General features: G+C 42.5%; 1 protein-coding gene across 1 annotated transcript; it reads right to left on the reverse strand.

Moving 5' to 3' along the window:
• Positions 1 to 12,029: 12,029 nt before the first annotated feature.
• On the reverse strand, positions 12,030 to 13,933 carry LOC111257949 (homeobox-leucine zipper protein ROC6-like). The gene is made up of 4 exons (XM_022828504.1): positions 13,709 to 13,933; positions 13,197 to 13,356; positions 12,692 to 13,101; positions 12,030 to 12,431 (listed from the first exon to the last, which is right to left on the reverse strand). Exons 1-4 carry the CDS (start codon positions 13,931 to 13,933, stop codon positions 12,030 to 12,032), a joined length of 1,197 nt encoding a protein of 398 aa, XP_022684239.1.
• Between the last annotated feature and the right edge of the window lie 17 nt (positions 13,934 to 13,950).

The raw sequence follows: 13,950 nt of genomic DNA on the forward strand, positions 1-13,950 counted from the left end.
TCGGTCCAGCAACCCCAACTATTGAAGGCCAGTGTGATCAGCGAGCAGAGAGTTGGTACCAAGTCGTGATCAGAGACCAAAAACAAGGAATCCATGGGTCAGTTCAAGTGGGCGACGGCAAAAGCACTCTTTTCTGGACAGACAGGTGGATTGAAGATCGTGGCTCCATTGCGGAGATTGCCCCATGTCTACTTCAGGCAGTTGGTCCTAGGATTCGTAAGAAAAGGACTATTCAGGAAGGCTTTGCGAGATAGAAAATGGGTCAAAGATAGCATAGGAGCTCTAACGGTTCAGGTCCTACTTGACTATCTAAGCGTTTGGAACAAACTGCAGATGTTCATGCTCGATGATGCAACCCCGGACAAGGTGCCGTGGAAATGGATACAAGACCATAGTTTCTCAACGACATCAGCATACAGGGCCTTTTTCTTTGGACAATATGAAGTACCTGGGGCAAGGATCCTTTGACTCTCTTCCTGACTGATGGATGGCAGCAAGGAAACGAGTGGACAAAAGGACTAGGAAAACCTTTGACTCTTTGCTGATCTTGATTTCTTGGTCCATATGGCTTGAACGTAACGCAAGAACTTTCAATAGAGTCGACAAGATGGCGACGCTACTGGCACAAATGATCCTTGAAGACGCGTATGTTGGAGATGCCCAAGAGGGCCTGGCCCATTTGGATGTGCTGGCCCATTAAGCAAGTTTATAAATGCTAATCGACCGGCCACAAGTTTAATTAACCCTACCCCTGCCGCACAGAACCAGGGGCCAGGTTCTGCTGCCAGGCTCCCCTGCCGTACAGAACGAGGGACGAGGTTCTTACCGCCAGCTCGCGCCTTGGCCTTCTGGTGCGCCACCGTCGCACGCATCTGCCTGGTGCGCTGCTGCAGTCCTCCCTCCTGGATCAAAGGTTGAAGCCGTAGAGGTGTCGCTCGGTTGCGCACTTCGTCAGATCGTACGACTAGTTCCTCGACGTTGATCGGATCGACTACTCGCGCTTCATCAAGACTTCTATTGCGACGCGCGACGAGCGAAGGTATAATCTATGATCATCTACTCGCAAGTGATCCTGTTTACAGGGTTATATTTTTGTGTGCTAGAGAGTAGCATACCCGCGTTTCTTAACAGTGGTACCAGAGCTGTGCTTGTGCTGTTTTTGATCTAGATTAAATATTTTGCATGGTTGGTTGTAGATCAGATCATTTTGGCGAATAGCGTTACACGCGAATTGAACTATTTTACTCCATTCTTGCTTCCTCATTATGTGACTGGCTAACTAGCTGTCTTTATTATGGCATGCGAGCGTCGCGCGGCTGACCACGAGGTTGTGAGTTCGTGTAGCGAAGCAGTCGATACGCGATGTGTACGGCTATGTCAGCTAGAATGCCATGTTTGTTAGCTTCCTGACAGCATGCGAAAAATCTGTTCTATCCGTTATCAGCTGACGGGACCAAATCGTGTTTTAATAGAAAAAAGGGACGTGTTGCATCATTCGTAGAAACGCCTAACTCGTATTTGCAAAGAATGATGTGATCGTATGATCTCAAAATCATGTGATGATCTGTGTGTAATAAATTTGTGTGGCCTGCGTGTCACAAATTATTACAGCCGGGTTGAGGCTGTTCATTTTCGGCCTGTGTGCCACTCATGTGATGTAATTTATAATTTTAATTTAGCTTCTAGCATGTATTAGCTGAATTAGATTATGTAATTCATCGACACAAGCGAAGCGACTCGGCGACTGTTGTACCTTGGAGAAGGCACCCAAGATGCAACATCTCGACATAGGTGTGCGGACTGGCGGTTGTCGACATGTGCTATTTTTTGTTGGACGAAGAAAGACCATACTATCACAATAATTTTATTATATGTGATGACTATTATTATGCACTGCCTGTGATGAGCATGATAAATCCCTCATGAAAAATTAGAATTTTATACCCTTCCAACAGCTGCACCATTAAGGTCTTGTTAGTAGGTGATGAGTCTGCCAAAGTAGGGTGTCATCTTCTACCTTGATCCATTGGGTGGTGTCGGACACCACAACATAGTGTTGGTTTACTTGACAGAGCTATCAAGTCAGACTTGGGCTTTGGGGCATTAGTGTTGGGAGCCGAGACATATGATGTCGCCCAACAAACGAGAGTCGCACTATATGCGATTGGAAAGTGTTGCCTACCTTGTTCACTATGATGCTAGCGGTGATGCCAAAGCTCACTAGTATCACAGGGAACGTTGGATCTCGTCCTGCTATGCAACGTCGAGGACATTTGCACAACATAGCATGAATTCTTTTATTACAAGTGTTAATAAAAGAAGTGCTAACCGTCACGTATTTTACTGTTGTAGAAAATGTCGAGTAGATCAAACTTTAATTTGCGATCGATCCTAGATAGATAGAGAAAAGCTAAATGGAACAAACTTTGTTGATTGGAATTGGAACCTGAGAATTGTTCCTAGACAAGAAAAAAAGGAGTATGTTCTTGATATGCCTTACCCAGAAGAGCCTCAGAATGTCGCGCACACCACTAGTGCATATCGTGCCTATGTGAAGCATACTGATGATGCAGTGGATATGCAGTGCCTGATGCTTGCTTGCATGAGCTCTAAGCTGCAGAAGCAATTTGAGAGCACTAACCCATACAATATGATCGTGGGGTTACGTGGCATGTTCGGAAAACCAAGCGAGGGTTGACAAGTTTAATACCTCAAAGACCCTGTTTAGTTGCAAGCTTGCTGAAGGTGCTCCAGTTAGCCCTCGTGTGATTAAGATGATTGGGTACATTGAGAGCTTGCAGAGACTGGGTTTTCTCCTCGATGACGATCCTGCCACCGATGTGATACTGCAGTCCCTGCCTGCTACCTTTGAACCATTCATCCTGAACTATCACATGAATGGTTTGAAAAAATTGCTAACTGCTAGCTTTGAACCATTCATCCTGAACTATCACATGAATGGTTTGAAGAAATTGCTGACTGAGTTGCATGGGATGCTTAAGACAGCAGAGGCGATTCTTAGGAAGACTCTTGGTCATGTGATGACAGTCTAGAAGGGTAAGAAGCATAAGCGCCCAGCGAAGGCTAAGAAACCTACCAAAAGTGGGACTTCTGAGCAGGCGTCCAAGGCTAAAGAAAAGAAAGCTGGTGCCTCCCCTAATGATGCTTGCTTTCACTGTGGTGCAAAGGGGCATTGGTCGAGGAATTGCAAGAAGTACTTGGAAAGAAAGAAAGGAGGTGCGACCTCCGCTCAAGATATTAATGTTATTGAAATTAATCTTGCTACGCGTTCTAATAATGCATGGGTATTTGATACTGGTGCAATGATTCACACTTGCAAATCGTTGCAGGGGCTGAAAATAATTAGATGCTTTGCGAGAGACGAAGTGGATTTGTGTGTCGGGAATGGAGCAAAGGTTGCTGCATTGGCCATCGGCACTTATCCATTGTCGTTGCCTTCGGGATTAGTGTTAGAACTCAATAATTATTTTTTGTTCTTGCATTGACTAAGAACATTATTTCCTCCTCATGTTTAGAAGATGATGGTTATGAATTCATAATAAGAACAAGTGTTGTTCCATTTTTATGAATGACATGTACTATGGGAGATGTCCCATTGTGAATGGGCTTTACGTTCTTGATCTAGAAGAGGTAGAAATTAATAGCATTAGTACTAAGAGACCTTGCGTAGATAACTCAAATCCTACTTACTTGTGGCATTATCGTTTAGGCCATATAGGCGAGAAACATATAGAGAGGCTCCATAAAGATGGTCTTCTCGATCCTTTCGATTTTGAGTCGATTGAGACATGCAAGTCGTGCCTACTTGGAAAAATGACAAACTCCCATTATTGGACAAAGCAAGAGAGCAAGCGAGTTATTAGGCCTAATACATATAGATGTATGCGGTACAATGAACTCGGTCACAAGAGGTGGTTTTCAGTACGTTATTACCTTTACTGATGACTTGAGTAGATATGGATATATCTATTTGATGAGGAATAAGGCAGAATCCTTTGAAAAGTTCAAATAATTCCAAAATGAAGTACAGAATCATACCGGCAAGACAATTAAATTCCTACAATCAGATCATGGTGGAGAATATTTGAGCCATAAGTTTAGCGATCATCTGAAGAGTAGCGGAATTGATCCACAAGTGACTCCGCCTAGAACACCGCAGTGGAACCGTGTGTCCTAGTGGAGGAACCGAACCTTATTGGACATGGTGAGGTCTATGATGAGTCAGACTGATCTTCCATTGTATTTTTGGGGCTATGCACTAGAGACTGCTGTGTTCACACTAAACTGTGTACCATCTAAATCTGTGGAGAAGATACCATATGAGATATGGACTGGGAAGCATCCCAGTTTGTCATTCTGGAAGATTTGGGGCTGCAAAGCCTATGTGAAGCATTTGACGCCCACTAAACTCAAGCCAAGATCTGATAAATGTGTCTTTGTGGGGTATCCTAGGGAAACCAAAGGATACTATTTTTATAACCGTCAAGAGAACAAAGTGTTTGTTGCTCGAAACACTGTCTTTCTTGAGAAAGGGTTTCTCTCGAAAGAAATTAGTGGGAGCACAGTGCAACTTGAAGAAGTTCAAGAAATACAAGAAAATGTTTCTGTTCCCATTGATGAGGTGCAACATGATGAATCAGTGATGGTCGATGACCAACATGATGAACCTCAACCACAAAGATCAATACGAGCACGTCACACATCTGATAAGTACATGCTACTGATTACAAGGCAGAATGACATCTTATTGTTGGACAATGAGGAGGCTAAAACATACACAGAAGCATTGATGGGACCAGAGTCTAAGAGATGCCTTGATTCCATGCGCTCCGAGATGGAGTTCATGAGAGAGAACTAGGTTTGGAACCTGGTTGATCCACTCGATGGCATGAGAGCCATTAAATGTAAATGGATTTTCAAGAAAAAGATAGACGCCGATGGAAAGGTTCACATCTATAAGGCACAACTGGTAGTGAAAGGTTTTTGTCAAATTCAAGGTGTTGACTATGACGAGACATTTTTGCCCGTCGCAATGCTGAAGTCTATTCGGATCCTTCTAGCAATTGCCATATATTATGACTATGAGATTTGCCAAATGGACGTCAAAATGACTTTCCATAATGGAAATCTAAGTGAGGATGTGTACATGACACAACCTGAAGGTTTTGTCAACCAACAAAATGCTAGAAAAGTGTGTAGACTTAGGAAGTCTATATACAGGCTAAGGCAAGCATCCCGGAGCTGGAATCTTCGTTTTGACGAGGTAGTCAAATCATTTGGCTTCTCTAAGAATAAAGAAGAGGCATGTGTTTACAAGAAAGCTAGTTGGAGCACTCGTGTTCTAATCTTGTATGTGGATGACATAATATTGATTGTGAATGACATCCCGCTTATGGAGGATGTCAAGGCCTTATTGAGAAAGAGTTTCTCTATGAAGGACCTTGGAGAAGCAGCCTACATACTGGGTATAAAGATCTATAAATATAGGTCTAAACGCTTAATTGGATTAAACCAAAGCATGTACCTTGACAAGGTGTTGAATAGGTTCAACATGAATGACTCCAAGAAAGGATTCATACCTATGCCACATGGTGTAACCTTGAGCAAGACTTAGTGTGCATCGTCACCTGAATGAGCAAGAAAGGATGAGTCAGGTGCCATACGCTTCAGCTATTGGCTCGATCATGTATGCCATGTTGTGCATGCGCCTAGACATTTTGTATGCTCTAAGTGTTACAAGCAGGTACCAATCCAACCCGAGTGATGGTCTCTGGGTTGCAGTAAAGAGTATCCTTAAGTACTTCCGAAGAACTAAGGATATGTTCTTAGTCTATGGAGGTTCGGAGGAGTTCATTGTAAATGGTTACACCGATGCTAACTTCCAAACTAACCAGGATGATAGAAAATCTCAATAGGGATATGTCTTCTGCCTCAATGGTGGGGCAGTGAGCTGAAAAAGTTCCAAGCAAGAGATAGTTGCAGATTCGACAACATAAGCCGAGTATATTGCAGCTTCAGAAGCTGCAAAGGAAGCTGTATGGATTAGAAAATTTATTTCTAAGTTGGGTGTGGTTCCTAGTTACTCCAGTCCGATAGACCTCTATTATGACAATAGTGGTGCTATCGCATAGGCAAAGGAGCCTAGGTTGCACCAGAAGTCCAAACACATACTACAGCGATATCACCTGATTTGAGAAATCATTGATCGAGGAGATCTGAAGATATGCAAGGTGCACACCGACCTGAACATTGCAGATCCGTTGACTACACTACTCCCACAAGCAAAGCATGAGATGCATACGAAGTCAATGGGCATGAGATGCTGGCATAATTGACTAGCACTAGTAGGAGGCTTATGATGATGTATTCCATAAAGGTGATGACATCATGTCAAAGTTTGTAATCTACATTTTTCAGTGATACGTTCCATGACTTTGTCATTATATGTGATTAGCGAATACGTGATTCGTTAGTGAAACTCCATGATACAATATTGGCATTGTACTAAAAATGATCCCCAACTTCCATCCGTCATGCGGATCAGTGACGTAGAGATAAGCTGGTACATGTGTTGGGTGGATGATCTTATTTCACAGGTCATGGCAATACAGGATATTATACCAACAATGTAAGCACGTGTTAGGAACACGGTGATGGATAGACCCACTATGAGACACCACGAAAACACTGCTATCGGTGAGTCTCGTAACGACACGCATATTACGTCCTTTGACTTGAGATCAGTGCAGAGTCCCGGATTGTGGAGTATCGCATTTTGAGGTTGCTAAACGCTATTCCGTAACTGGGTAGTTATAAAAGTAGCTTTCGGATGTGGTTGAAGCAAGTCACAAGGTGTACTGAGTCAAGAAGGAATCTACCCCTCCCGTTTCAGGGAGATACTCCTCTGGGCCCTCTCGATGTGATGAACTGAAAGTGCATGGCCATGCCTCGACTAAGAGTTAGTCAATCAAAAAAGTTCTTCACTGAGCGAGAAATGGCTAAGAATAAGGGTAGCACTTCACTCGCCTTATACTTGGCTAGGTGTTGTCTGGTGGAAGGATATAATATTGGCGAGTGTTACATGTTATGCAAGATATGATCTTCGTGAACCTTCGGAAGTCAGTACGCCTTGCTAGAGGCCAATGCTAACGATTGATTAGAAATAGTTTCTGAGTCATGTTCATTGGTTGCATGAACCTATGGGGTCACACACTTAAGGGATTGGAACACATGAATACTTGCATAATTAACTTTTGTGCAAGTGGAAGACTGTTGGAGATGCCCAAGAGGACCTGACCTATTTGGATGTGCTGGCCCATTAAGCAATTCTATAAATTCTAATCAACCAGCCACAAGTTTAATTAACCCTACCCCTGCCGCACAGAACCAGGGGCCAGGTTCTACCGCTAGGCTCCCCTGCCCTATAGAACTAGAGTACGTGCTGTGGAGTGCTAGCATGCTCCGGTTCGTCATCCCATCCCGTACGTGTGGATTGCCGTAGAGGTGTCGCTCGGTTGCACACTTCGTCAGATGGTACGACTACTTTCTCGACGTTGATCGGATCGACTACTCGCGCTTCATCAAGACTTCCGCTGCGACGCGCGATGAGCGAAGGTATAATCTATGATCATTACTCGCAAGTGATTCTATTTATTCTATTTATGCGGTTATATTTTTGTGTGCTAGCGAGTAGCATACCCGCGTTTTCTAACAGCGTATGCCTAGGTAGCAGCTCGTTTTCACTGCCCGGCACCGTTCACTGCAGCTCTTCGTTCTAATGTCACGAGCAATAACCTGGTAGTTGGGTCGCAAGATGGGGCAAATGTTATCTTTCCTTACTTTTCATTTGTAAAGTAGGTCATCCCTTCTAGACGACACTGCATGATCATGTAACCTAACATTTCTCCTCCTCTTAATGAAATACGTGACAAGGCATGGTCGCGAAAAAAGAAATCCATGGGAATCAAAGTGTTGACACAAAAATGTGCCACTACACGAGCACGTCACGTGCAGCGGAAAGGCGCTCCTTACAATGCCTTCGTGAATCTGAAAGTGGATCAGTTTTACGCTCATCTAGGAGGGACCCGTCAAGTTGCCTATAAGAACTTATTTGCTTGGAGCACTATCCAGTGGTGAAATCAAACAAAATGCTGTTCCGAAAGTCCTAAACCGTGAAACAAGATAACCTTAACACATCTCCTATCTTGCAGGCACCTGGAAGCTGGGTGAATTTGGGATTTTGAGGCGATGGATTGAACACAACATGGTTTATCTTCACCTAGTGCAACTTCCCAACTCAACAATGCTCTTCATAATGTTTGTCAGGTATAAACCTTTGTAAAGCCCCTCATGAAGAACTGTGCTTGGATCATATATTATTTAATTATTCCACATCTGTTCAGTTTCCACAATAAACGAATAGAAATATACATATAGACACTGTTATTCTCCGTCAGACCGTCCTCAGTAGCTCTTTCAAATCCATCTCTGCTTGCTATATGTACTCTTTGCGTACTCCGCTTTGAAGGTACATCCAACTTCCACGTGGGATTACCTCTTGGGAGGAAAGAGTTCGAGTGAATCACATCTATCAATTTTTAGAATAAAAGATATAATTAAATAATTAAAATAATCCAAAAAAGGGAAAGGCCGGCAATCTCGCGGCGCTTATTTTCATCCCTTTCAACCGTGATGCCACGTTCACGTTATGGAAAATTATGAAAACTGTACATGTTCACCTTCAACGTGAGGGAAAAATTAAAAACGATATGCACTATTTTTCCTCTGACACCATGTAACGTTCACGTTAGAACAAACAACCATCCCGCACATGTTCCCGTTATGAAAAATAATGAAAATGGTACATCACGTTTGGCCTCTACGTGATCACGTCACATCTTTTCTCTCTTTGAAACCCTGTATCACGTTACATTGATCTATCAACCGATGGAAGTTGGATCTATTTCTACCACGTTACATGTGATTCAACCGTGCAAGCATGGAAGTTAGATCTAGAAAGATTTTCCCATACTTTTCATATATTTTTTAAAATAAGCAGTGCAATAGTTCAAAAAATAGTTGCAACAAAGCAACATATTATTGCCATGAGTAAAATAATGTTGTAATATATGTCGGCTATTGCCACATTTTCCAACTATTACCACCTTTTTTGCATTCTAATTGTAAAGAAAAAGGATAAAACAAAAATATACAACAAAAGTAGTTTTAATGTACTGCTAGATCCTAGGTTCGATTCCAAAATTCAATTTTTATAGTCTTGATTTTAATTAGTTTTTGCCAAAAATATATATAGTTGGAAAAACAGTTTGTTAACACCACCAACAAAAACTGTGTCTACATTATATTTGCTGACTTTGTGAGCAATTGTCATCGAAATATTAACATACATTACAACAATGAAAAGTATGGGAAAAACTTCAGGGCATGCTACTAATTGCAACGACTGGCAACGATTTAAAATTGTTGCAATTTGCATATATTGTTATGACAGTAGCGTGCTCTAAAGTTTATGGCAGTGCCAACAAATTTCTTGTAGTTTTCTATCCATCTTCTACCCATAAATTTTTTCTAAAAATAAATTATATAGAATGAGAACAGATACCATATGGTAATGATTCTTACTTATCTCCATGAAACCATGCATATAACTAACCTCCAATTTAATTTCCAAGGAAATTAAGTCTATGCCCTCACCTTGGATATGTAGAACGACTGATTCACTCCCATCCAACTAATGAGGTTTCTGGAACAATTTGGTCCAATTCACTGCCGCCCACAAGGAGAGCAGCCATTTCAGATAAAGAAAAGAGTAGGTAAGTGGATGACAAGACTTTGACATTGAAGCAGACCTTATCGACACGGGTAAATATAACAATCATAGCACATAAGATATATAGCTCTGACCGTAGCAAATTAATGAGTATCAGAAAATGTCAGTGCTGACGATTAGCCTAGGACCGATATTCTTCAGTTCTGTTGCATCTAGCGCTAGTCTTCAGGGGTCATGTCGCCACACACCTGCATGCATGCCTAGCTTGCGTGCACTATGCAAAGGCTCACGGCCACAGAAGATGTACAACCTGCCGATTGCATCTCAATCTCTCTCATAAACATCTGGCACAGTTTTGTAGAATAACCTTCTTGGTTAGCTAAGTATCCCTTAAAGAACCAGCCATCACAAGCCTCCTCCGGTTTGTGTCATCTTGACAGATAAATTCTCCCACACGGCCACACAGTTCGGGAGGAACTGTGACAGACTAGTCATCAAATAATGTAAGCATTTTTGTAGTAGCGTGTCTTGTGACTCAGCGAGTCCTGGACAATACCTAGCACATAGAATTTGCATTCCTTAATTAATTTGTTGTGTGTCATCATATTTATCTAGCTAGTACATTTTATGATTTTGGTTATTTTATAGAATTTGTGATTTGTTTATATGATCATGAATGTCATGCTTGCATCATACAGCAAATGCCTTGATCAGTGTCATCTCTGTCAATACAAGAAATGTTCTGTCATCTCTGATTAACCTACTTAACATTTGAAGGGTTCTTCTCTCAGGTACTAAGCTACTCAATTGAAAATTGTATATTATTATGAGCAAAAATCCTAAGCTAGTGGGTTCCGTTAGTTACAAATAATAATGAGAACAAGGTACAAGATGCTAAGTTGTAATATAATTTTGTTGGAGACTGAAACAGTTCACCGAAGATGGAAAGCTAGCTTTGAAATGAATCCATATTCATGCAAACCGCCCCCAAAGAAACCCACTTTTAAATGGTATATATCTGCTCCAGTGGGACTCGCAACACTAACCAAATCAGGTACCAGGGCTTGAGAAAAAAATCAAGAGAGTGACTGAGTGAGGATTGGCGCAAAGGTATATTATATTTGTTGAAACTGAAAAACTGCCTGCAGCAGGATTTTAACACCAAGGAATATTCAGTGCAAATAAGGAAGATGCCACTAGGTAATCTAGTGCATTGACAACAAAGGTAGCATTAACAACAAACATTGTTGATCCTTGAACATTTTTGGCTTTGATACTGTTGAAGACATGAAGAAGCTCTTGAACACAAAGAAAGACGAGATCAAATCACATATGTGGGTTTTACCAAGATGAAGCCCTCGCCAAGGTGATCAAAACAGACATTGGTTTGCCAATTTGAAGCGTAGAGAAAGTTATGCCGACCAGAAGATGTCGACACCATAAGTTCCATCAATTCCCAAGAATTGGTAGGAATTTACCTTGTGTTTGTTTGAAACTTCCGTCTCATTTGTCAAAAATTTAGAATGAGTCCAGAATAGAGTTATAGATTAAGTTATGTGTCAGTTTTGACACATTTTTTCATAGACTTGACTTGTAACTGGACAACACCTCCTTTTGCTTTAAGAATAGACAAGGCTAATTTATCCAACACACAATTTGAAAAAATCAGTCTACTGTATCATTTTCCATTTACCCTACTTTTCCAACCCTATATTTTGTTCGTTTTTCATGGGATCCCTCCTGCACATTTGGTGCATGGTGCTTCAAGACCTTCGCTGGCCTGTTTAGCAGAGCGTGCTCACTGTTGTGGGGTACATTATATTTTTGCGTGTTCTTTGTAGCACCATTTACATGTATGCTGCATTCACGTACATATACCATTTGCCTCGAGAAGCATATGTTAAACAGTGTCCCAGGCCTTGCTATGGAAAGGAGTTTTCTCAAATTGAGCCTCAAATGATAAATAGGAAACATAATTCAACTGATGCAAATCCACAATGATACGGGTTCAAACCAAGTATAAAACTGACTTGAACTAGTATAAAACCAACAAGTATAATACTGACAGCAGGATTCATGGAGTAGTTTCTCCGAACATAGCTAATGGTGAACCAGCATATATGCCAGTGTAAAAATTAGAGCATATTATTTTCCGTCCTTGACTTGTTTCACCAATCCCAAAAGAGACCACAGTATCTGTCGGACATAAAGCTGTGCATCAGGCTGGGATTGCAATATCAGCCCCAACGGCAGCAAGGATTTGGCTTATTGCTTGGCAGACCCGACTTCCAGCATCGTCCAAGGTCTCGAGTGCATGGGTGGATATAGAATTGGGCAGTATTTGCTGGTAGGCTGCGGTAAGAAGAGATCCTGCAGTGCTGTTCTGGCCGGTGGGAGTGCTGTAGGAGGAGCTGGCAGCTGCAGCGCGGTGAGCCTTGGCATGACCATCTGGAAGGATGGCGAATCCGGACGGCAGGAGGAAGACAGCGGAGTTGTCAGCACCATCCATGACAGCACACATCATGTTCTTTTCGACGAAGCTGTACACCACAAGCGAGCATGACAAGTCGCTGGTTGCCTCTTGCAGGATCAGCATGTTGCTGTTAGCTCGAACTGTAACCTGCAGCATGAGGAAAAAAAAAGGATACCTGTGACCAATTGTTTGTCATAATAAAGAAATTACTGGACACATACGGTTTGATGGCAAGTGATATCAGGTGAAGACTACTTCAAGTGAACTGATCTAATATCATTATATATGTTTCAAATAAAGCAATGTTATAAGAGGTCTACTCTTCCTCGAATGCTTCAAGTAAATGCGAGGTGTTATTTTTCCAGAAGAGGCAAAATGATGGAAAACAAGGAAGGTGACAGACTCACATCACTGGGTTGAAGGACGGAGACAACATTGCCACGTAATTGCCGGCACGTGACTATAGAGCTCAGCTCCTGCACCGCGCCACCATAGCCAAACTTATCCCACTCGCCGCGGCGCTGCCCATTGCAGAGGTACTCGTGAACACGATGTGGTGGCACGCCTGGCAACCACACAGTCGTGGTGGCACACAGCACAAGCGCGGGTGGCTGCCCCATGGTAGAAATATTCCATATTACCATGCGCACAGTTGCCAAAAACGTTTTGGCGCCAATGTCGCAGCTACCATGCCACTCGTTGACAATGTTGCTTGGTCCCGGAGTAACCGGCTTGGACACGGCGGTATAGAAGCTCACCATCATTCGCTGGGCCAAATCCAAGACGCCCCTTCTTCCTAGCGCAGACATGGCTGGTCCTGTGAGAGTTTTTCAGAATAAACCACATGAGTAAACTGTTAAGCTCATTTTGTGCACTTCTACTAGTTTTATTTCTTCGTTTCCGCGGACTTACCTGAGGAATGGGTGCAGTGCAGAGTGGCCATGTACTCACACTGCCTCTGGAGCGATGCAAGCCAACGGCTTGCGCCAAGGGCCTGCCCGGACTGGAACAATCCTCTGAAGAGTGGCGAAACAGTGGTCTCATCGTACTCCGCATGCACAATCCATGTCACCTGAAATAATGCACGAGCAATTTTGATGTCCCGGACAGGTTACATGTACACGAACTACTACATGGGTCGCATCGCTTTGCAGCAACTACATATGATACAGAACATAAATTATGCTTTATTTCACTAGTTAACAATTGAATTTGGAGTGAACTATTTTGTCTTTGCCTAAAGAATTTTAAGGGCTAGAAGGTTTAGCTACATATAACCGAATGTCATGGAATCACAACCACCATATAGCAGAAAATTTGTATGATGTGTAATTACCACAAATGTCTAATAATGATTCCACGCATCACATGGGTGATCAAAATTATTTGAACTCCCAAGTCCCAACTGTATAGTAGTAGAGTACCTTACAAAGGCCATTGCTCATGTCCTGAAGGAGGCAGCCAGAGGGCAGCAACCTGCAGCTCATGTACCCAATTTGGCTGCCATTATTTGGTTCGATTCCACGGATGCCATCGATGGATACGTCCACCACAGCCCACTGGTTGTTTTCAATCTCCTTGCTGTACCTTAGAAATTTCACGCTTCGGTTTGGTGCGCGTGGCGACTGCACCCACAGATCCACGTTCATCTGCAGGAGCTCAATAA

The sequence above is a fragment of the Setaria italica genome, chromosome VII (genome assembly GCF_000263155.2).
Source record: "Setaria italica strain Yugu1 chromosome VII, Setaria_italica_v2.0, whole genome shotgun sequence".
Taxonomy (NCBI): domain Eukaryota; kingdom Viridiplantae; phylum Streptophyta; class Magnoliopsida; order Poales; family Poaceae; genus Setaria; species Setaria italica.

Excerpts from the sequence above, each read along its gene's own strand:
- LOC111257949 (XM_022828504.1), bottom strand. The coding sequence starts at position 13,933 with ATGAACGTGGATCTGTGGGTGCAGTCGCCACGCGCACCAAACCGAAGC. Across the intron at positions 13,357-13,708 it reads TGAGCAATGGCCTTTGTAAG|GTGACATGGATTGTGCATGC; the intron begins GTACTCTACTAC and ends GCATTATTTCAG. Across the intron at positions 12,432-12,691 it reads CCGTCCTTCAACCCAGTGAT|GTTACAGTTCGAGCTAACAG; the intron begins GTGAGTCTGTCA and ends CTCATGCTGCAG.